Below are 24,610 nucleotides of genomic sequence, written 5' to 3' on the forward strand. Positions count from 1 at the left end.
AAAAATACCTCCAGGCACAAACTGCCTCCTCAAGGTTGCTCCAAGAATCAGCTCGTCAATGCTGCTCCAAATGGCTGCCCAAGAAGCTCCTCACTCCAGCTACAATGCTCCTCCAAGACTCCTCACTGATGCTCCAAAACAAGCTCAAGAACTGCTCACTAATTCTCAAAGAAGACTCTCACTCAAATGCATAAGATTGCTGTGAGTGAATGAGAGCATTTGGCTGTCTTAAATAGGGTTTGGGAGGGGGGAATGGACCCCAAAAGCACTTAACAATTTACCATAACCCTTTGGAATCCATTAACTGATTTTAACTTTAACAAAAATCACAAAAAAAGTGAATAAAATTCATGTTATACGCTGCCCAGCCGTGGTTTCATTGACTCGGCCGAGTCAATACGGACCCGGCCGGGTTGACCGAGTCAACTATGACTCGGCTGAGTCATCCAATGACTCGGCCGAGTCATAGTTGACTCGGTCAACCGAGCCGAGTTGCTAGCCGGGTCATTGTTTTGGGTGCTGGCTCGGTTCGGAACGGCCGTTTCCGAGTTGACTCGGCCGGGTTGTAAAACAATGATCTCACGAGCCTATCATCAGCACCAACTCGGGATACAACCAGGAAGCCAATGGGATGGAAATCTACGCCCAAAGGATACAAAAAAAAGAGGAAGAAAGACAGATCTGCAAAGAACGATAGAGATTGGGAAAATCCTGGTAGACTCAGGCAGATATGCTAAGTTGACAAAGTACTACAAGCCCTCTGTCAATGGTTAAATCATGAAGCTGGTGTCTTGGAATATAAGAGGGCTAAACAGCCCCGGAAAACTCAGGATGTTAAAAAACATGATAAAAAAGGAAAAGCCACAAATGTGCTTTCTCCAGGAAACTAAGTGTAATAGTACTACGCTAGGCAGCATTCTTTCAAAAGCCTGGCCAGGATGTCGTTCGGTTGCAGTAGACGCCTCCGGAGCTTCAGGTGGGCTGGCCATAGCATGGAATACCCAAGCGGTATCCCTCACAGATTTTCATGCAGCACACCATCTCATACAGGCGACCTTTCACATTTTGGGCACCAATATTCACGGCAACTTATCAAATGTTTACTTCCCACAAGACACAAGAAGCAAAGTAGCGCTCCTTGATACGATAGAAGCTCTAAGTAACAATAGAAGGCACCCACTTTGGATTGTTGCTGGGGACTTCAACATGATTACTAAAACTGCAGAGAAGATAGGAGGGAGGAGTAGATTGGAACCAGAAGTCAATCGCTTCAAGGAATTCATCCAATCGACATCTCTCATAGATATGCCGTTTTGTAATGGCACCTTCACTTGGAGCAATCGCAGGGCTGGCAAATACCAAATCGCATCCAAACTGGATCGCTTCCTCCTCTCAGACAACGCGGTCCACTTAGGAGGAGACATCTCAGCAGCCATTCTTGCTCACACAGGATCGGATCACTGGCCGATCGCTCTACAATGGCAAAGACCAGGTAACTTAATCAAAAGACCCTTCCGCTTTGAAGGGTTCTGGCTTACGCACCCCACTTTCAAGGACTTTGTCAAGACCACCTGGGCCTCGTTCATTCCCCCAGAAGGAGCAAAAATGTATCAATTCCAGCAGAAGTTAAGATTTCTCAAAAATCACCTAAAAAGATGGAACAGGGAAATCTTTGGAAATATCTTCGAGGCGCAGCAAGAGTTAACTCAGGATCTGGAGGTTCTCCACCAAAAGATTATCTCGGAAGGGTACACGGAAGCCACTCTGGAGCAGGAAAGGCTCATCCATAGCCAAATGGAGGATAGGAGAAAGCAGGAAGAAATTTACTGGAGGCAAAAGTCAAGAGTCAGATGGCTGAAGGAGGGGGAACGTAATACCAAATTCTTCCACAGAACTACAGTACAGAGAAGAATGCATAACAACATACCCTTCATCCAAAACCATACAGGGGCAAAAGTAGAGACACACGAGGAAATTGAAGAGGTGCTCCTCAATCACTTTCAACAGGTCCATCAAGAGCAAAGAGAAGACCGGCGACAGGCTATTAGCAAAATCATCAGCAATGTGCCAAAGCTCATTACGGAGGAACACAATGAGCTTCTCATGCGCCCCATTCTTCCCCAGGAAGTGGATGAGGCAATGTCGCAGCTCAAAGAAGGTAAAGCCCCTGGCCCAGATGGATTTACTACCACATTCTTTCACACTTTCTGGGATATGATAAAGAAGGAAGTCTGGCAGATAGTTGAAGAATCCAGGGCTATGCGCTGGCTTCTTCCCTCCCTAAACTCCACGTTCATCACCCTCATCCCCAAAGAGGAGGACTCCATTACCCCTGATAAATTCAGGCCAATTGCCTTATGCAACGTCATTTACAAAGTCATATCAAAAGTCATTGCAAATCGGCTCAAACCCCTCCTGCCCGGGCTCATCTCTCCGGAACAGTCAGGGTACGTGGAAGGCCGACAAATAATGGACGGTATACTACTCACTCACGAGATCATTCACTCCCTCAAGCACTCAAAGCAAGCAGGTATGCTTCTTAAATTAGATCTTTCCAAGGCATTTGATAAACTAAGTTGGAATTACATATATCATATGTTAAAAGCTTTTGGTTTCTGCTCCTCTTGGGTCCGATGGATTATGAGCCTAATAACATCCACTCAATTTTCAATCCTTGTGAATGGCATTCCCTCCCGCCCCTTCAAACCCTCCAGGGGTATCCGGCAAGGGGATCCCCTTTCCCCCTTTCTCTTTGTACTCATGGCTGAAGGATTAGGTCGACACATTAAACAGGCCCTCCACTCTCATCAGATCAAAGGCATCTCAGTTCACAACTCTTCAGCCACCTCTCATCAGCAGTTCGTTGATGACACGATGCTTTTTGGTTATCCCTCTGTTCAAGAAGCCCTCCGTCTTAAATCCCTCCTCCAGGATTTTTCGGAAGCCTCTGGCACGCATATCAATTGCTCTAAATCTCAGATTTTCTTCTTTCATACTCCTTCGGTCAAATCTGCTGTAACTCGCATCTTGGGCTTCCCCTCTGCTACTCTCCCCTCTAAATACCTTGGCGCACCCCTCTCGGCATCAGCCATTAAGCAACCCGCATGGCGCTCCCTTCTTGAGAAACTTGCTAACCGTCTCAACCTCTGGACCTATAGATCTCTAAACTTAGCCAGTCGAGTAGTTCTCATCAAATCGGTCCTTCAGGCAATGCCTCTGTACCTGTTCTCTATCCTGGCCGCGCTAAAGTGGGTTCTAAAAAGCATAAGAAACCTTCAGCGTAACTTTCTATGGAGCAGCTCAGCTACCAATCGCAAATGGGCCCTGGTTAAATGGACCAATGTATGCATGCCCAAAGACAAGGGAGGCCTTGGGCTGAGGGACCCTGAGTATAGCAATTCCATTATGAACGCCAAGATCTGGTGGCAATGGATCACTAACCCAGATAAGCCCTGGGTCAAAATCTGGATGGCCAAATATGCTGCAAATAGACCTCAAGAAGAACTCATCAGATTCACTCCTACCGAAAAGGGATCGCTAATATGGAATGCAGCCAAACAGCACTATCAGCTAATTCAAAAGCACAGCTTCTGGGAAATCAGGAATGGACGCACTGCAAGATTTTGGACTGATGCCTGGAACCAAATGCCCAAACTCAAAAATGTTCTTCACCCTTCTTTGATACCAGATAGGCAGGAGCAGCAGCAGGAAAAAGTTCACCAATTCTGGTCGCCGGAGATGGAGTATGGTTTTAGAAAATGGAAACAGAGCAACCAAATTCTCAACAGCACAGATGCTCGGAAGGAAGAAGAGCTGAGGATCGAGCTAAGGAAAAGAAGTATAAGGCAGGATAACGGTGGGGATATCCTCAGATGGGGATACCAACCCAAGGGATCCTACACTACCTCAGAAGCCTACAAGGTGTTATGCAACTTCCCCACACCTCCAGACCCTCTGTGGAGCAAAATTTGGGAGCTCGGACCCTGGCCAAAAATCTCCTACTTTCTCTGGCTGGTAGGACATAAAAAAATACTCACATGGGATAAGCTTAGAAAGCGAAACTTTCATGGCCCCTCGATTTGTCATAACTACTTTCAAAGTGAAGAAACTCTCCAACACCTCTTGGATACCTGTCCTCTAGCCAATCAGCTTTGGGATAAGGTCGGTTTCAGATGCCAAAAAAGATGCAGAGGGGAAAACGACATCATCAACTCCATAAGACAATGGCCAAAGCGTCCCTACAAAAGCAAGATCCTCAACCATCTATGGAGTATCATCCCGGGGATCGTCTTATGGAATATCTGGAAGGAACGAAACCAACGCATATTCAAAAACAAACGATCTCCCAATGAAGAAACCTGGAGCAGGATACACAGGAATATACAAGAAACGATGTCGCTTCAAGTCTGGACTAAGGAAGATCACCCATCCACAAATAATGAACTAAGCATTCTAGACAATTGGCAGCTGCAGATACCTCAAGAAACGCTCAAGAATAGCACATCTAATAGCAACTTCAAGGACATCTGCCATTGGAAAGCCCCCCCTAAAAATTCATATAAGCTGAATTTTCCAAAGGCAATCCAGGAGCAGCTGGATTTGGTGGCATACTGAGGGACCATGAAGGCACTCCTATGCAAATATATTTTGGGAACATGGGATGGGATACCAACAACTCTGCAGAGCTTGAGGGGCTTTGGCAAGGTCTTTTGCAAGCCTGGAATCTCAATCTTCTACCCCTGATTGTAGAAGGCGACTCACAGATTCTTATCAACATGGCCACCCGCATACAGAACGGCTCGCAAGCAAGGAAAATAGCACCCAGTTGGAGACTAGAAGCAAGGCTAAATGATATAGCACAAAAGCTGAGCAATAACAGAGCCATCTCCTTCATTCACACTAAAAGAGAAGGCAACAAAATAGCTGACCTCCTGGCCAACATTGGGGTAGAGACCGAACACCCCCTACTATTCGGAAGCACGAATATCATTCCTAACATGCACCAGCTCCAGGAATGTGAAAGCCTGATCCAAGGAGAGGCTGCCTCCCCGGATGCGGGTGTCATCGCGCCAGGTTATGGGGAGCCACACGCCCAGCATGTGCTGCCACGTGATAGACAAGGGATTTTAAATGCCCCTCGCCGCCGAGACGTAAAGTCGGGAGGAGCAGAGCAGGATCCTTAATGAGGACGCAGGGAACGATGGCGAGATTGCAGAGGGCAATCAATGCGGGCAAAATCCAAGGGAATGTCAGCTGGCTTAAGAGGGAAGGTATGTTGCTGTTCTGGGCTCAGAGTGCAGAGCAAGCAACTCAGATTTCTGAGGGAAAGCGTTGCGCTATTGATGCTGAGAGCGAAGGCATTCATTCTGACGAAGATTGCTTCCTACTTGTTTATCCTGGGTACTGTTTATGTAAGGTTGAGCTCTGCTTCGGGACATTTGGGGGACAACACTCAATTGGGGGTGATCGCACTCATAACAGGCCCTCAAGCACTGTTCTGGAACAAGCTGTGGGCGTCGCTGAAACCATGGTGCGCCTGCGTGAAAGAATGCCGTGTAGAAGAGGTTCTGGGCGCGGTGAGTCTTCACGCCCCCCTGCAGCGGATGTCCACCATCACTGCTGTTGCTGCTATTGCCACAGAAGGGCGGGAGCCACACCAATTCCAGCCAGTCATTTCATGGAGGCCGGCAGCTCCAATGATGGAGCGCCCATGCTTCCAGCGTTCGGCTCAGTCATTTTTACCCTTGGCAGCTCGCGGGATAATGCTGGCATTAACGCACACATCTCAGTTCTTTTTACAAAGGTTTCTGAGGAGAACGAAGAAGGAATGCAACCGGTCTCCGCTGAGGTACTTCCAGAGGGCAGTGGGGAGAAACGCCCAGTGGTGCAGCCGACAATTGCAGAGGGAAATCCAGAGAAGGAGCTTCAGCAGTCCCCTACCCGACTTCAAGAGCAGGAGACGCCGGCCACAGCGCAGGACCCTATGGCAATGTGGGCAGGCATCCCAGAAGGCCAAGGCTGGTGCAGAATTATTGAGGAAAAACCTGAAGATTAGTCCCCAGCGGCACACCATGTCATACATTTCTCTCTTTCAGGTCTGGTATAGGTTCTGGGTCTCGGTCGAGGCCTGGATTAAGCTAAATATCTATGTTTGTATCTTTTCAGTTCTTGTTTATGTTCACGTTCACTATAGTATAGGCAGTAGGCCTTGCAAAGTCTGTTACGCGTCTGTCTGTTTGATGCCCCTGCGCGGGCCGTTTTGGTATGACCTGGAAACAACTCTGTGTTTTGTCATGTGGGAAGTGCTGCCCCTGCGAGGGCGAATTCTGAGTCAAGTAAAGCTACCCAAGGTGCCACAGTCGGCCCTGGGCAGCCTGTCTTTTTGAATGTAATGCTTACCTGTACATAATATAATAGATTAGATAGCTTTGCCGAGAAAAAAAATGATGAGTTTTGACTATGTAACGGGCCTAAGATGTTGAGACTCGATCAACAAACAAGTACACCTTGGAGTATTTTTTAATCTGGTTAATTATCCCTTCTTTCTCTGAGGCGGATAATTTTCTGGGTTTTTTCACTCACTCTTTACCCCAAAGCTGGGGTGACTGTTTGAAGGTTGAGCCCCTAACACATATTAGTGTCTAGAGTCGATGTATATTACCATACTAGATGACACAAAAAATTTCATGGAATTTGGTTAAATCTAGGTAGTAATTTTTTAATTTTTTAGATTTTCCGCACTGCGGAAATTGCAATAAAAATTGTATTTGTAATGTAATAAGTGATGTTTAGAGAAGTTGTATGGGGTATGAATAATGAAATTTGCACCTCTCACCCTCAACATTCTACTATGACACACTTTGAGCGGTTAAAAATGTGTTTTAAATAATCAAAACCCACTTTTCCTAAGTTTAGTGGGAAATTTAGCAATCAATTAAGTTAGAAATTAAAAAAAATGGAGAAAAATAAATATTCACACATGTTAAATGTTGTGGAAATGAGGTCGAAAATTGTGGGGGAGTTAAAGTGAGGTCCCAAGGTGAAGTGGACTCCTAAAATCAAGGAAAGGGCATGTGCTCAAATAAAATCAACTTTTTGGCATTAAATGAGGTAGCTGCTTACTTGGAAATTCGAATTTATGAAGTTAATGCACATTTGGAAGGATTTGGGAGAAGATTTGGTGGATGTTTTGTGGGAAATTATCCCCACATGGGTTACCACCCATATACACTTGTCATTCCATCCTAAAATTCAAATTTGGCATATAAGGGAAGAAGAAAATGATGTCCACTTGCCATAATTCAATTTTTACACTTGGCATTGGAGCTCCATTCAACAAATTCAAATTTCTCTTTGAGATTGTCACCTCGTGCCACTTGTTTAATCACTTTTACATTGAGATTGACTACCATAGTTCTATATAATAGAGCCCTAAGTTCTCATTTGTATAATATTGTTACTAGCTATTGTGCTTGTGAAAGCGCTGCTGCCTTGGACACTTTTAGAAATATCAATATAGACTTTGGGGTTTCATTCATGAGGTGCTCCTCCTTTTTGAGTGTGATGAATTGTTGATCATTGGTATAAGTCCTTTTACTCACTCTTTGATCTAATTTGTTTTCATATGCTCTTGTAGATTTGTTAATGTAGAGCTATCTTACATTGACATTTGATTTAGAAGTATGCTATAGGTATAAAATGCTCTAGTTGGTTTTGTTGACTATTGGAGTGGCATCTGATGATTATATGAAGACTCCATGCCCAAGGATGATCCAGAGGACACTTGTACCATCAGATATCATCAGTGAACAGAATTTTTTAACTCTACTTCTATTTTCTCATCATCTTTCTTGTACCCAGATTCCACACCCTATGGGAAATTGTAATAAGTGATACTAGTAATGATGAGTTTTGAGTCTATAACAGGCCTAGGATGTTGAGACTTGATTAGCAAACGAGTACACCTTGGAGTGTTTTTTTTATCTGGTTAATTATCCCTTCTTTTTCAAAAGCGGATAATTTTTTAGGTTTTTTCACTCACGTTTTACCCCAAAGCCGGGGTGGCGGTTTGAAGGTTGAGCCCTTGACACATCTTAGTGTCTAGAGTCGATGTATATTACCATACTAGATCACACAAAAAATTTCGTGGAATTTGGTTAGGTCTAGGTAGCCATTTTTTAATTTTTTAGATTTCCCACAGGTCAAAAATTGCAAATAAAATTGTATTTAAATTGTAATAAGTGTAGTCTAGAGAAGTTGTATGGGGTATGAGTAATCAAAATTGCACTTCTCACCCTCAACTTTCTGCTATGACACACTTTGAGGGGTTAATAATGTGTTTTGGACCCTCAAAGCCCACTTTTCTTAAGTTTAGTGGGAAATCTGGCAATTAATTAAGCTAGAAATTAAATAAATGGAGAAAAATAAATATCCACACATGCTAAATGTTGTGGAAATGAGGTGCAAAATTATGGAGGAGTTAAAGTGAAGTTCCAAGGTGATGTGGACTCCTAAAATCAAAGAAAGGACATGTGCTCAAATAAAATCAAATTTTTGGCATTAAATAAAAATGTTGCTTGGAAATTCGAATTTGTGAAGTTAATGCACATTTGGGAGGATTTGGGAGAATATTTGGTGGAGATTTTTGTGGGAAATTGTCCCCACATGGGTTACCACCCATATACACTTGTCATTCCACCATAAAATTCGAATTTGGCACATAAGTGAAGAAGAAAATGATGTCCACTTGCCAGAATTCGATTTTTACACTTGGCATTAGAGCTCCATTCAACAAATTCAAATTTCTTTTTGGGATTGTCACTTCATACCACTTGTTTAATCACTTCTACATTGGGATTGGCTCCAATGCCATTTGTCATTGTCATTCTTCATTGGGATTTCCTCCCAACTCTCTATATAATAGAGGCATAGGCTCTCATATTGTATAAGATTGTTACTAGCTATTGTGCTTGTGGAAGTGTTGCTACCTTGTACACTTTCAGAAATATCAATAAAGACTTTGGGGTTTCATTCATGAGGTGTTCCTCCTTTTCGAGTGTGATGAATTGTTGAGCATTGGTATAATTCTTTTTACTCATTCTTTGATCTAATTTGCTTCCATATGCTTTTGTAGATTTGTTAATGTAGAGCTATCTTACATTGACATTTGATTTAGAAGTATGCTCTAGGTATAGAATGCTCTAGTTGGTTTTAAATAAATCTCTAGAGTTTCTTATCATTGTTTATTGCTAAATCTATATGGAACTAATTCTTGATTGAAGTTTTGTAAAGGGAACATCTTGTTGGGATTACAGAATCAAGTGTGAGGGGAAGTCTTTGGAGAGACCAACCCACTCTTGATACATTCTTAAAGGAGCTCTCATTTGTTTTTTGAACCTTCATAGTCTTATCTTACAAAGTGGTTTTGCAGGGATTTCAGCATATAGCTTGTACACAAGCCGAGAACTTCTAAATTTAAATCTCTTTTAAAAAAAAACATTGTACTTCATTTCTTTCATTTTCTATCCAAGATCTTGAAGATGGCTAAGCAAAGACGAGAATTTACTCTCTTTAGCTTAGCTTTTTGTAAATTATAATTGTACATATACATTTTATCTTGCTGATTTTTCCATTAATACTTAACTTATTTTGCAGCCATTGTTTGGATTGTTTGCTAACTCTTGTGTGGCAGATTTTGAAGAGCAACTTCCCGCAACATCTAACAAGTGTTTGCAGGACCTTTGGCAAGTGTTGGGGATTCGATTTCCAAGGGGATGTCGTGAGCCCTTTTGAGGCTTACTTTGGCCAAGTCGAGTTCACTAGAGGGCTGCTCATTTTCCTCCCTAAGCCGTGGGCATTTAGAGGAAACTCACACCTTGTTTCCCTTGCATAAGTTTTGATTTTCTGAAGCTAATCATTGGTGAGTTTTTTGTAGAAAATTTGGTAAAAATTTGTGTTTCAGATATTGAAATATTTTTGGCAACTTGGGCAAGTGATCTTCAAGGCCTAGGGCCTAAGGGTTTGATCTCTTAACTATCTTTTTCCTCACTGTTTGCTACAACAGTCATATACCTTTCTAATAGTGGTGAAAAACACATCTAGGTGGTTTGAAATTAACTAAAAAATTGCTAAATACATTAATAAGTCATTTATGTTTGATATGTATCAAGAATTTGGCCTAGATCTACATTTTGGGTCACTATTATCTCTGAATAATTCTGTTTCTGAAGTCTGGAATATAACAGTGGAAAAATTTCATGTGGGTTAGCCTAAAATCAGTTCCTAGGTTGTCTAATACATTAAGGAATTAATTTCTTGAGTTGGGCATTCATCATTAAGCTTATTTCATGTTTTAATTGCTGGCTGTAATAAGTATATCAAATCTGATATAATTCTGGAAATCACATCACAACAGGCTGAAATTTCTTTATAATTCATGTGGGCAAGTTTGGAAAAATTTCGGTAAATTTTTGGCATAAAGATATCATTGATAGCTTACTGTTTTCATTGTCATATTGCTGCGGTCATAAAGTTTTTCTTAATGCTGTCCTAAAAATTAATTTATGAAAATTAAGTACTCTATCATGGAATTGTGATAAAATGCATATTCTTTGTTTCATAAATTGAGTATTTTTTTTAGCATCTATTGACATTGATATCGAATTGCAAAATTGTTTTTGTTCTCTTTGAGCTAAATTGTATCAAGAAGATTTGAAATAAGCTGGTGTTTTAACTATATTAATTTCAAGAGTCTATTTTCTAAGTCTTCATCTAAAAAAAGGCGAGCATTTCATTTAGATAATTGAGGGTATTTGCGGCATAAGTGTTTTCCCATTTTCGAGTCTAACGTCATCTCATCTTTAGGTGCATTTGCATATAAGTTAACTTTGCATAGATAAAATTTACTTCCAAGCATAAGCTTAGTCAATAGAGAGATAGCTATCCATCAATCTTTGCTTGGGAAGCCTGATTTAATAGTACTTACAACGGTGACCTTGCAGTCGTCAGAGCCACAGTTCTCTGCAGCGCCGGAGGCACCGGGTATGTTAGAATTTTGGGAGAGGTATCGTTAATCACACCTTAGTGTGCTTCTCCTTATCTTCTCTCTGCCAATTACTATGAAATCAGACTCAACATAGAAAGGATTGAAGGATTCACATTTAAATAGGCATTTGACTAAAATTAACCAAGATTCTTGCATCTCACATTAGTTTTAGGATTTGCATTTCATATAAAATAGTCATTCATGTAAGCAGCAGTTGCTGATCGATTACTTGGTCTTAATTTCCCTAGCAAGATCGTTGACTCCATAAGGCATTGGTATCAATTGTTTAAAATCTAATCAAATCCTATAAGTCTTGCTAAATCTTAATCAAGTACTTGATCGCTTCACTGTGTCTCCCGAACTGGTTGGCTCCCAACTAGTTTTTCTTCAGTCCACTTTTCCATAGGGTCTACCCCCCTTAGCCTGCTATAGGGAGACAACTTAAATGGAGAGATTGGGGATCAGGGTGACAGTCCCCGATCTGAGCTGTTGTCGCGGTGCCTAGACATTCTGTGCAACAACACACTTAAAAAATCAATATGGTTCATAAAGATGTTGTTATGAGGTTGTTCATTGACTCTCTTGGAAAGAATCAAAAGGAATGGGTTAAGTATTCTTGTGAAACAAAAGGCATAGCTTCTATTAAAGTGTTTACTGAGAAATTTCTCGAGTATTAGGGGCCAATGTGTTGGTTGAAATTTGGATATGGAGGAGCCAACCTCCTTTGTTAATTGAAAATCACTTAAACTAATTCGAAAGCAGCTGTCATAATGGTGAGGTTTGTTGTTGGTGTTGCAAGGATGATGTGTCTGCATTCTAGGGAATTTTCATCCCTCTGTTTGAAGGTTTTGTGCACTAGTTGAAGGGATCATTTTATTTTCTCCCTAATTCTCTTTGAGACCCATGTGTTCACACATGAATAAAGAGTAGGGTTTTGTGGGCTATTCAAAGAGCCTTTGTAGTTTGAACATGTGGCATCTAGAAGCCCCTTTTAAAGGTTGAGTTGTCATTTTATTGCCCCATTTGGAAGCCCCTGCTTTCATTACTAAAGGAGGGCTTGGGGTTTTCACTTACACAAGATAGCTTTTCTTGGAAAATGTTTTGGGTATTGGTGGGCTTGTGCCCCATGTTTGAAGGAGCCTAGAAGATGGTTGATGGCATTTTCAAGGTTTCTTGAAGAGGATACATGATTGAAGGGCCTTTGGAGGTTGGATGTTGCACTAACATCCCTTTATTTGCCCCTTCTTTATGGGGATGGGTTGTTTTTTAGGGATTTTTCCCATAGATTTTGTACAAGTGGCAGGAATGCCCATAAATCTATGTAATTTAGAACAATTAATTGTTCAAGAGGGCCTTTGCCCCTCCATAGGCTAGAATAGGGTATTGTAGTTTAGAAAAATATTATTTGAATATGAGAGAAGTTGATCACCTCCTCTATAAATAGAGGTGCATTACCTCTCATTTTGGCATGGTTGGCTTTTGGGGGAGAAATCCCTTGGGTGGTCTGAAATTTTTGTGATTTCTCTCTCTATAATTTGGCTATGGATGGACAAGTTGACTTACTTTTCTTGGCTGGAATTGGAATGTGATGTGATCTCTTTTCGTGGATACTTATGGTGGATATTGGATGATGAATGGTGAAGTAAATTAGATTATTTGCTTTCTCTTGGTATTATGTTTCATGGGATGAATGTTCATGTGCTAAGTTAGTTTATTTGATATTTGCTTCATTATTCCTTGTTGAGCTAAACCCTTCTTCCAAGTATTTGAGGAATAGTTATAGCTTTTCTCTCTTAATCATTTGGAAAATTTGAGGCCCTAAATCTCAAATCCTCAGTTAAGTTAGTTTATTTGCCCTAGCTTGTTTGAGTCTAGTTATCACTCCATGGAAACACTAGAATTGTTTAATTTCTTGATTCCATAGGCTCCCAATATATATATATATATATATATATATGAAAACTAAGGTATTGATCTTCTATCCTCTTTATAATCCTTAAAACTATATTTTTAGGGTTTCCTCACAAAGATCATCCAGTAGTTCCCTGATTGTGTGTTTGGGAACCTATTTAGCCTCGGAACCATTGAACTCAAACTTTGGAACTGCCAAGCCCTAGCAATCCTATCCTAGGGAGAACCCCCCTTGAACTAGAGGAGAGCTGGGTCGAAGCAAGAACGGGGTTGGTGAGGTGACAGTGGGCCCCTCTGAGGTGCAGTGAGTTTTGCACTTGAGGTTTTGGACTTTATCTCAAGAAGTGCAAGATTTTGCTGTAACAGGGTTTATATAGCTTGAAGAGTAATCATGATGAAGAGTCATGACCTTAACATATTAATATATTTCTAAGAGACACTTAATTAATACATTTAATATGGTAATGTAGTGCTTTAGGATATTCCGTCTCTCATTTTGGTAGTGTTGATTCCTCATTAAAGTTAGTAAGCCCATATAATTGCCACTTTTTAGCAACCCATTAAAAACACCTGTGCTGTTCATCATCTACCCTACTAGTTTGCCTGGTTGATTTCTCTTGGATCCGTAGGATAGTATTATGCTGAGATTTAATGTTATTGAAATTTGAGTGTATGCAACTCTACAGTTAGATCCTATATAAATATGCTTCCATTAGTTTACAAGATGTGTCTTGTGGCATATGATTTTTTTCCAATAAACTGATCGTTACTCACAGAGCACATTCTTTTCTATCATTTGTTACACCTATCCCTTCAAATCATTTAAGCACAAAAACCAAGAGTAGACCATTACATTTTATCTTTCAAATTTTCTTGTCTTACAGATATTTTAAAATGCAAATGTTTAACCTATGCATGTCACTTCTGAGCTGGTATGCTGAGATTGCGATCCATGTGGTGCTTTTTGGTTTGTCTTTTGATATTTGAGAAATAAGCATTATATTAAATGGTTCTTCAATTTTTATTTGAATATGCATCCTTATGGTAGTAATATTCACATTATGTGCAGATATATTGCAGAGGGAGGGTTAACAGGTGAGCGGAGGAGGTGGGTACCCCGCGGGGGGACTTCTCCTCCTATAGATCCTGATTGTGAAGGGTTTTTCTATTCATATCCAATTGAGACATCATACAAGCAGCGCTGCTTTGAAAATTGGAAAGCATACAACATCAAGCTCCTAAAGAAGCTACGAATTGAGGGAGTACATGCCTTAGGAGCAGGTGCTAAAGTAAGTGATGTTGCAAGAGTGATTAAGAAGCTAAAGAAGAATATTATTAGTGAAGATGACCTTGATGCAAGGAAGCCAAAAGCAGCCAGTAAAATGCTAGTCTATGAATTGAAGGAGGAACTAGAAGCGCAAGATTTGCCTACAGATGGAAATAGGCAAGCTCTTTATCAGAGAGTACAGAAACAAAGGAGAATAAAGCGCTCACGAGGTCAACGTCTTTGGGTTCCACCAATTCAGGAAGAAGAGGAGGTGACTACTATATTTTTTTTCTTAAAATTTAGCTCTGTAGTCCTGATCATGTCACCTGATAACCCAGATATCTATTATCCATACATCTATTTTCCTTGAGATTACGCCCTTGAGAGACTAAACACAAAAAAGCCAGTGCGTAAATTTTAAATCTTCTTTGCAACAGATATCTTGCAGATATGAAATGTTTTGCTTAGCTAAATTGCAGAAAAACATCCAATTTATCCTAACGTTAATTCGTAGAATTCTATTCTATTATTATCTGTATTGGAATTTTGTACAAGGCTCTAATTTGACATGCAAATTATTTTCTCATGACATTAGATACTGAGATAATTCTGGAAGGTATTTCAGGTAGGAAATCTAAATATTGTACTGAAAAATATTGTACAGTTGTTTCAGTTTTCGAATATGATAATTCTCCAGGCTTCTGATAATAAGCATGTTGATTGAGGCTACGATATAATTTGGTTTAGCAGGTGGACGATGAACTTGTCAAGTTAATATCACAACTGCAAGAAAATCATGCAAATGACCACACAGACTACTGGAGGAAACGATTTTTGTACTTCACTGGTGAACTTGTGGAAGAAGATGGTCAACAAGTTCAGCTAGGAGAGTCGACAGGCCCAATACTTTCAGATGTTAATCATGAGATGGCTACAGAAGCAAACCAGAGAACAGAGGATGGGAATACAGATGAGGATGAGGATGAAGATGAAGATGAAGTTGATGAGGATGAGGAAGAAGCATTGGATGGTGGTGACGTGGAGCCAAGTGAGCCACCTAGGTCGCTTGGTCTTCAGCTGCTGAATGATGGGGAAACTCCAACAGTAACACCAAAACAAACACCACCAAATGAGACTATGGAGATAGTAAGGGTGTTTCCATACTCATATGTGCTTATGTATACATGATGTGCTGGAATAGTGGATTGTTGTTACTTTGTGCACTGTTTCAGTAATATCACTTTTCATGGAAATCTGTTCTGCTTGATTGATAGAAATGTAATAGAACATGGCAATAAGATTGTCAAGTAAATTTTCAGTTGTTTCTACTACTGTTGATTGATTACAGTAAAATTTAAATAGTTGACTGCTTGCTTCCTAGTGGTAATCTCTTTAGCGATTTGTGGAATTTTTGGTACCTTCACAGGAGAAAACAGATGAAGAATGGTATATTGGGTGGCCAGTAGAGGAGAAATTCAAATTACTGAAGTCACAAAGGAGATTTGATGTTTCAGAAATGTACACTATAGAAGATGCTTGGGGTTGGACATGGGAAAAGGAGCGAAGAGCTGAAGTTCCAGAGACATGGACGCAGGAGAAAGAAGTTGACATAGCAATGAAAATAATGGAGAAGGCATGTTCTCCATTTCCCTTGGTCTATTGGTTATTAAGCTGTGATTATTTCAGGATTCTTCTTTCCTTCTGGTTTGTTTCTATTATGATAACTATATCTGTTACATAATGTTTTCTAATCATTTTTTCTTTATGTTAGTTTCTTTATTCTAAATAGTTTATTTCCTACTATTTTACCTCTATCTCTGCTGCTCTAACCATATTGATACTTTCTGTTTATTGCATTTGTGAACATAAATATCGTTATTAATATAGAGGTAGGTAATTCAAAATCTTGTGTTTCGGGCCCTGCCAGATATATGGTAATTTTAATGAGACTGTTAAACCAATTCCAAGATAGGAGGCTTCTTAACTTGATCTGAACTTTCATCTATCTTTAAAAATAGATAAAGAGCTGAACATGGAAGCTATATTGAGCGCGACTTAGAAAAGTATTGTAAATCTGACAGAGTACCTTATCTCCAGAAGATAAGGTTATAAAATTTTCTATACAAAACATAATCTAATTATAGATGGATTAATGTAGTTGTTCATGATTAGACACAAGTATTCTCATTTAAGGTAAAAGCCTAATTATCAATTTGCTCAAGAGAACATGCATAATTGTAAAAATTTCTCTAAAGGTGGCAGACTGATCATTATGGATATGGGCCTGAATGTATTGTCTGGCTAGGCCAAAGTGATTTGGACTAAAATGTTAAAGATTGGTTTTTGGTACCTGCATACACGGAAATAATGAAAAGGGATAGAGTTAAAAATTAATAGTGGTTCGGATGCAGTGCATGCCTACACAATCAAATTGGCACATTGTGTTAAATTTTAATCAGCTCCATTATTATCTATGTAGCTGACAACCACTGCACATGTAGGGAATGATATGACTCTCCTGATATTGAACTTTTGATTCTAATAATGATAACTTGTGCAATCAATTTCAGGTTGGTTTCGGGTAGATTTTGAAGAGGGATACATTATGGAATTGTAAACTGAAAACTTTGAAATTTTGCTGTAGCTTCTAATTCCACAATAAAACGTGCAGAAACAGCAAGTTAATCTCGCTGAAAATGATGAGAAAACACCATAAAAATGCAGTCTTTTGATTCTATATGATAACTAGATGATTGTGAATGAAAATAAGGCTATAGTTTCTTTCTATTTCTGCACAATAGGAACAGATGCTAAGTATTCCCTTCACTAATTGGCTATTTAACTTCTTGTTTGCAAAGATTGCCAATTGTCTTGCCTTGTAATTTCACTGAAATGTGTAACGAACAAAGTTCGTATACCTGCAATAATCTTCAAAATACCTCGAAGACAAAGACATCCATTGTAGGACAAGTAATTATATATAAGAATATTTGAATACAAGTTAGATGATTACAATGAGGGTGAAGGCTTGCTTATATACCCTAGGCAAGTACCTCTTCACAACAGTTATGTCCAGATCAGCTATGCAAAGATCCAGTCCAACATCAGCGCAGCAAACACATTGAACTGCACATGCACTTCATCAGAAAGCTCATTCACGACCATGTTCTTGAAGTGCAATATTGTTCAACAGATGATCAAGTTGCAGACATCTTTACAAAGGCTCTCACAGAGGCAAAGTTCACTAAACTTCGATTTATGGTTGGAGTTCAGGAAGTTGTCACTAAGGGGGGATAGGCTCTAGTGCCTCCTTCCTTCTCCTATTGTGTCATATTTGTAAATCCTTCAATCCTATCCCAAGTTGTTCTTAAGGGGGGATGTTAGGATATTCCGACACATAGGAAATAGTTAAGTACAACTTGGTCTAGTATAGAGTTAGGTAAAGTGTGTTTCTTTACTATGTACATTTTGTAACTTACAATCCGACAGTCACGATATGTAGTGATCCGACGGTTCATTCTCTCCTCGGTATTACCAACACTTGATCCGTGGCTTAACACCCGATTGGTCCATGATCTCTATTTAAAGAGCATGGAGGGTCATTTGTAGGGTAATCCGTCTATGAGAGAAGCATATGTAAATTTTCATTCTTTTATTAATAAATTTCCTGAAGTGGCCGCGTTGGCTCAGGCCGTGGACTGTTTCCCTCTTTGAGGGTTTTAACCACGTCAAAATACTGGTGTATTGATCTGCGATCTGTTTGTGAGTGGTGTCCTTTGGTGTTCTGTCTGAGGAACTTACCCTTTAAATTCCTACTCTTAGGGACATACCTCTTCATTACTAACTATTTAATTAATTAATCATTAAATATGATTATTATTGTTTACATTATTTTCTATTATTTTACTATAAATTATATTCATAACATTGTCTTCCTCTTCAAAAAACTGTCCTCAAAACTTATTGATGAAAGGCTTGATTTCTTTTCTTGTTTCGAATCTCTTCTCATCTCAATACTTTCATCTTCATTGACACAAGACGATATGATCCTCTAAGTGATAAACAAAATTGTCGGACTGAGAATGGATCTGACCATCCTAGATTAATCTTCTGTGGAGTCTTCTGAACAACTGGAAATTTGTAATGAATTGTTATCATAGGAATGGTTTCTGCAAACTTCATTGTCCTTTGGAAAATAAATGTGTTGCTTTCATTCTGAATGGTTGGAATATGTAGACTGACTTAATTGTCTACTCTTGTGATTGTGATGCCGATAAGGAGTTCTTTTGGTTGGACTTTCCTTTATCAAATGTGTAGCAATTTCCTAATTTACTTCAGGTACTGTTGTTGTTGAGTTGGTTACTAAATCATCACTTGGAATTTCCATTGTTTGAACTGCAACCTCTGAGTACGTCTTCACTTCAATTGGATTTGGATTTGTTTGAAATGTGAGATTAATAGGATATATGTTTGTTCTTTTTTCTTCAACTTGGACTGAAGACTTTGATACTTCTTTCGTGAAAAATTCTTTTAATTTGTTTTTCAATGATTTCTTATCATCCTTAAGTTTCTAAATTTGAGTGAATAGACTTTGATTATGGTTTCTGAGACGTAAGAGTTCCTCATTTTTTGATTCAACATTGTTTTGGTATTCAAGCTTCTCATCTTTTAAATACTTGATTTGTTCTAATAACCTTTGATTCAGGTCTTTTAAACACAAATTTTCTTCTTCCTTTTTTGATAGAATCTCGTTGAATTTCTTCTCGACACATTCAATTTCTTCTTCTAATTTTTTCTTTCTTTCCTTGGACTTCTTGACCTTTGCAAGTAATTTTTGGCTATAATCGCTTAGACACAAAATTTCCTCATCCTTTTCTATTAATTTTTTTGAAGAATGTAACTAGGTTCGGTCTTCATGAATTGTATTTGAGTCATAATGAAATGTATTTATCAAAAGAAAGAAAAATAATTTTTTAGTATTATGACTTATTAAAGCATGGGTTTCATGCTTGGGTCATCATATTATAGGTCAAAGTTCCCATTGAGGACTTCTAGGTTTTGTCTTGAGTCATTAGAGTCATTGCCCATTTTGTGAGACCCTTCTTAGGATTTTGAATCATGTAAAAAGAATTATTATTGAGTAAAATAAGTCATTTGTCACCTCCACAACAAGTTGACCTTTACCTGATCAAGTCGGCCTACATGAGGGAAACTCAACCCACAGAAAAGGGTATATATAGAAGTGCAGTTCAATTCATTTGGAGCATCACTCACAAGTTCGATATACAAGCAGTAGAAGAAGAAAAGTGTGAAATTCCAAGAGAAGAAGGAGAATTGCAAAAGAAGGATAAAAGTCGAAGTTTTGGGCTATCTCTCTCTCTCTCATTCATACGAAGTTACTGGGTTACTACTGGGGTCGAAGATCTGTTGTTGGAGAAGTCAAAGTTCTGCTGCTACAAGATTGAATTACTAGGTCAAAGTTGTTGCTGGAAGGTTATCATCTGCAAAAGAGAGGAAGGGTTGACTTGGTGATTGGAGGAGGTCTATGTCTAGGTCAAGGAGTCTTGGATCATCGTGTGAAACTATTAAAGGAAGAGTTGTTGACTGGGTTTTCCCCTAGATAGGGGATTTTCCCTGGCTGTCCACCTACATCTGGTGTCTTTGATCTTCGTGTTATGGTTATTGATAATTGCTTGATGAACTAAGTTAAAAGAAGAACACAAGAAAGTTAATAAGAACATAAGAATATCACAAGTAATTATCAACATAAAGAAAATCTTTTTGCCTTTCTGATTTTCTAACATGGTATCAGAGCTAAGGTGAAGAAGAAGGAAAAAAGCAACCTGAAGATCTATTGAAAGGAGAATAAATAGTTTTAAGAAGTTTGAATAAGGGTCATCAAGGAAAAGGATCATATAAGAAGTCAAGCCTACTATCTTCAAGAACAATGTCTAACTCAATGAAGGGAGAAAACAAATTAGAAGGAGCATCCAATTATAGGGCATGGAAAAAGAGGATAGATCTCATCCTCGAGAAGAATAAAGTCTTGGATCTAGTCAAAGGAAAAGTAAAGAAGCCTACAAATGAATCAAGTGATGCAAAAAAGACAAAGTTCAAAGAAACAGAGATATTGGCCATGACCCTAATGGTGGATGGAATAAAGGACAACCTCATCCCATATATATCCAACATAGATTCTGCTCAAGAGATGTATGAGGCCTTATCCAAATTGTTCACAATCAAGAATCTTGGTCAAATTGCAAGTCTTAAGAATGAACTAAGAACTATGAAGATGACAAAAGAGGACACTGTGGCATCCTTCTTTGTAAGGATAGCTAGAATCAGAGATGAACTCTAGGCAATAGATGAGATAGTACCTGAAAAAGAGCTTGTAATCACTGCACTTCTAGGATTACCAACATCTTGGAGTGTCTTTTCATCAGGTATTAACAGTTGGAAGGAAACTCCTACATTTGAACAATTATGGAATGCATGTAGTCAAGAAGAAGTCAGAATTTCATTAGTAAGCAACAAAGAGAATGAAGAGGAGAAAATTTCAAATGCCTATTCTGCTCATCACAAGAACAAAGGAACCTTCAAGAAGTCTAAAGGGTCTAGAAGGAAGGTAGACCTATCCAAGATAGAATGCTACAATTGTCACAAGATGGGTCACTATAGAAATGATTGTCCTGACAATCCAAGGAATAAAAAGAGAAATAGGGATCAAGCAAATGTTGCCGAAGAAGGATCTCCAAAGAAGAACAAGACCGAAGAATCGGAAATAAAGGACTTATACTACTAAGTCCCTCTACTCTAAGTTTTTGAATTGTTTTCCTTTGTACTTTGATTTTTAGTACTTATAGGTTTAACATGCTTTGGAGAAATATTTTTGAATTGTTTTGATATAGTTATAGGTATCCCTTGAGATTAGATTAGGAGGGAGCCCTCACCATTTTTCAAAGAGAAGTATCTTATTCCTTGTATTATCCTTTTTATATTTGGTTTCCTTCTCTTATCTAAATGAGGTTGTACTAGATGCTAATAACATTATATTCATATTTTCCTTGTTTAGGAAAATCTTGTTGATATGGTCAAGGGCTATAGAGAAGATTTTACAAGACAAAGCATGATAGAATTACTATTGGAATTGATGTCCTATAAGGTTTGTTTAGAAAAAAACTCAAAGGTATGTTCTAGGTCATAAGTTTTGTTCTCTTTATGATAAAGGTATATTCATTCATTCTAATAAATTTGCTTTACATTACTAACAAGTGTTATGTCTAGGACCTTTGAATCGTAAAGATTCTTATTTCGATGATTAATCATTAGATTGAATCTACCCTCATTAAAATCATGTTTATGGAACCCTAAAAGGTTCTATGTAAACCCTAACCTAAGGGTATGTCAATGCTAATGTAAAAACCCTAGTCTACTTAGGGTTACTGATGAAATCTAGAAAATACTATTCTTTTGATGTTTGGGGTTTTGATGGTAATGTCATGTTTGGGGCTTTGATAGTAATGTCATGTTTGGGGATTTAGTATTGTCATAGAAACCCTAGTCCTCTAGGCTTAGATGGTAATGCATTGCTAAACCTTGAGGTTTTGGTAAATTAGGGTTTATGAGAAAAACTCTTATAATATCTTGAGTAAGCTCCTAGGAATGAAACACTAGGTGTATTTTTGTCTGTCTGATCAAAACCGTAGCCTAATCAAGATCATTATATCTCTAACTTTAAATATATTGATATTTGTGTCTTGGGCTTACCTAATGGATATTGATATGCTTGTGCATGATTATGAAATCCTAGATATGTATATGTGCTAACCTAATTGTTGATGCTCATAGTATGTAAATTCTAGGGTTTGTAACTAAGCCCTAGTAGAAGTTTGACATTCTAGGATATGGTGATATTGCTTCCATTATGATGATAAAATCTAGGGTTTACAAAAAAAGGTTGGTCATATTGTTGAAACCTTAGATTGTGCTATGATTGGTTTTAATCTAAGTCACATGACACGAGGACATGAGACATGGAGGACATGTAAATACGAGTATTCAATACGAAACGCAGCGACTTGGAAACAGGACACGAGGGACACGTTTTATATATATTTAAATATATATATATATATATATATACCGAAATATAATTTTTTATCCATATTAAATTGCAGGTTATAACTCAGTTATCTGACTTATTCATTTCAATATCACAAAATACAAAACCTTCTATATCAGATTATCTAATCTTATTTAATTTTGACCTTATCTAATGTAATCCTAACTAATCTTGATTAACTATTGACAGTTGTGCTTGTGCTTCTACCTAGTTTCACATATAGAATTGAATGTTAATTAATTGCAATTCAAGCAAGCTGTATGCACGTCTGATTTCATCAAGATTGCAGTCACTAGATTTACCTGACTAAATCTCTAAATTTGAAACTCCAGCAGATTAGCCTCTCTTCTAAAATGGAAATCCGAAAGTGATATGTTACATCAGTTGAAAACTCACAAGTTACTAGGCACTCCCTGAAGGCTGAAATCTCTATGTAGCACACTTTTTTGCCAACCATTGGAGATTCAAAATTTGTATCACATCAGTTTTTTTATTAACTGGCTAAATATGTCAATTTGAAATTCACTGTGCCCATACTTCAAAACTCACATTTCGTTGTGGCTACTTTATATCTGACAAGGTATTATATTCCTTAAAGGCTATAACATATCAGCTGTTGAACCTTGATCCCATTAAGTCAGTGAGAATTTATGCATTGCTAACCATTAAGACATGTTGATCTAACATTGATTCCCTACCAATAGCTACTATTGCTAGCTTGTCTGCTTGTGGGATTCCATTTTTCAGAGCTTACTCCATTCCTTTAAGATGTAACTTCAGTTATTCCTTCAATACAGAACTATGAGAAACTCGACTGTTGACAAAGCTGAGTATGATTACAAAGGCTGACTCCCGTGGCAAACAAGTTTATAGCTGAAACTTTCAGCTTTCCACAAAATATGAAAAACCACCGTTTATATATATATGCAGGCTACAACTATGCTTATTGTGTGAAATGAAATCAGTGCTATGGAGTTCACTGTGTATATTTCCTTTGTTACCATGGGTACTGTCACCTGTGACTACAGTTTTTCCTAACTTTTACGGGCCGGTCTTGAACGCTGCACACTGGCACACTCTGCTCCAGACTTCTAATAGCTCCAAACTTCAAATATAATGCTAACTTCAAAGACAAACACCCTGCTCGCAGCTCCACAAGACAGCTCCAGACGACAGCAGGACGAAAATAACCCGGAATAGACCAACACGTAGGCTTTAAATTATGTTTTTTTCGCTGTACGTATTCAACCTGTCGAAATACGTTAGGGTAACGTATTCTACCAACCAAATACGCGTATTTGAAATTTAGGACACGACGGAAAACGTAGAATACGTATTCAAGTTTTCATGACACGTTGAAAATCGTATTCGACACGTATTAGGGCCGTTTTCATGTCCAATACGTAAAATACGGGACACGGGACCCTGGGGGACGTGTCTTGTGACTTAGGTTTTAATTGTTGAAGCTTAGTGTATGGAATCTAGGGTTTGCATTAAATCCTAGTAGAAGTCTATCATATGAGCTCTAAAGTTGTTGGATGCATTGTAGAACTATACTTGTTTGAATTGCGTCTAGGGTTTGCAATATATTATAGTAGAGTCTGCCATATCGTGCTAGATATAATGAGGCTAATGTGATCTAGGATTTGTAACAAAACCTGAGCAAGAAGTTGGAGTTTAAAGTATGTGTCTCTTGCTGATTATCAACCTAACTAAGTTTAGGTATTTGAGATAGTGCTTCCATGATTCTAATATAGTTAAATTCATGCTTCTATATATGTATTTGGTTGTACTTGCTATTTGAGTTGTATGGGTACATAATTTACAAGATGTTGAAGATATTTGTCAGTAAAGTTGATTTGATAAGCATGATAAAGGAAGTTATATGAATGATGATAATCAAGATAACTTTGATAAAAAGGGATGAAGCCATGAAAGATTCTCCAATGTTATGGAAAAGAAGTTGATCTCCCTAAGTTAAGAGGGAACCTGGATAGGAGAAATCTCCCAAGTTTAGAGGGAGGGCATATTATAGTCATGATGGATACCTTGAAGATAAGATAAAATAATTTTATTAATGTCCAACGAATGACCACAAAGTAGGTCAAAGGGACTGTCGGTTACATAAGGGGGCCGTGCCCAGTAGGAGAACCAATCAGTCTCCTCAGAAAGACAAATGTTGAAAGGAAGATAGAAACTAAAAACTAAAAAATGAGGCGGGTTGGGAAGAGCGAATGGAGCTCCGATCTCGGCCACGCCTGTTGAT

General features: G+C 38.6%; 1 protein-coding gene across 5 annotated transcripts in view; it reads left to right on the plus strand.

Moving 5' to 3' along the window:
- The window catches only part of PTAC3 (plastid transcriptionally active 3), a 461,439-nt gene that overhangs the window by 361,924 nt on the left and 74,905 nt on the right, over positions 1-24,610 (plus strand). For 4 of the 5 annotated variants that reach the window (XM_089383741.1, XM_089383742.1, XM_089383743.1 and 1 more), the window contains exons 9-11: positions 14,025-14,493; positions 14,970-15,368; positions 15,649-15,855. In XM_089383741.1, the coding sequence (XP_089239867.1) occupies positions 14,025-14,493; positions 14,970-15,368; positions 15,649-15,855 (1,075 nt within the window). The remainder of the gene's footprint in view (positions 1-14,024; positions 14,494-14,969; positions 15,369-15,648; positions 15,856-24,610) is intronic. The other variant, XM_089383740.1, reaches the window with a different exon arrangement.

The sequence above is a fragment of the Pinus tabuliformis genome, chromosome Q (assembly GCF_031772625.1).
Source record: "Pinus tabuliformis cultivar Carrire ecotype Pingquan chromosome Q, CPIR1, whole genome shotgun sequence".
Taxonomy (NCBI): domain Eukaryota; kingdom Viridiplantae; phylum Streptophyta; class Pinopsida; order Pinales; family Pinaceae; genus Pinus; species Pinus tabuliformis.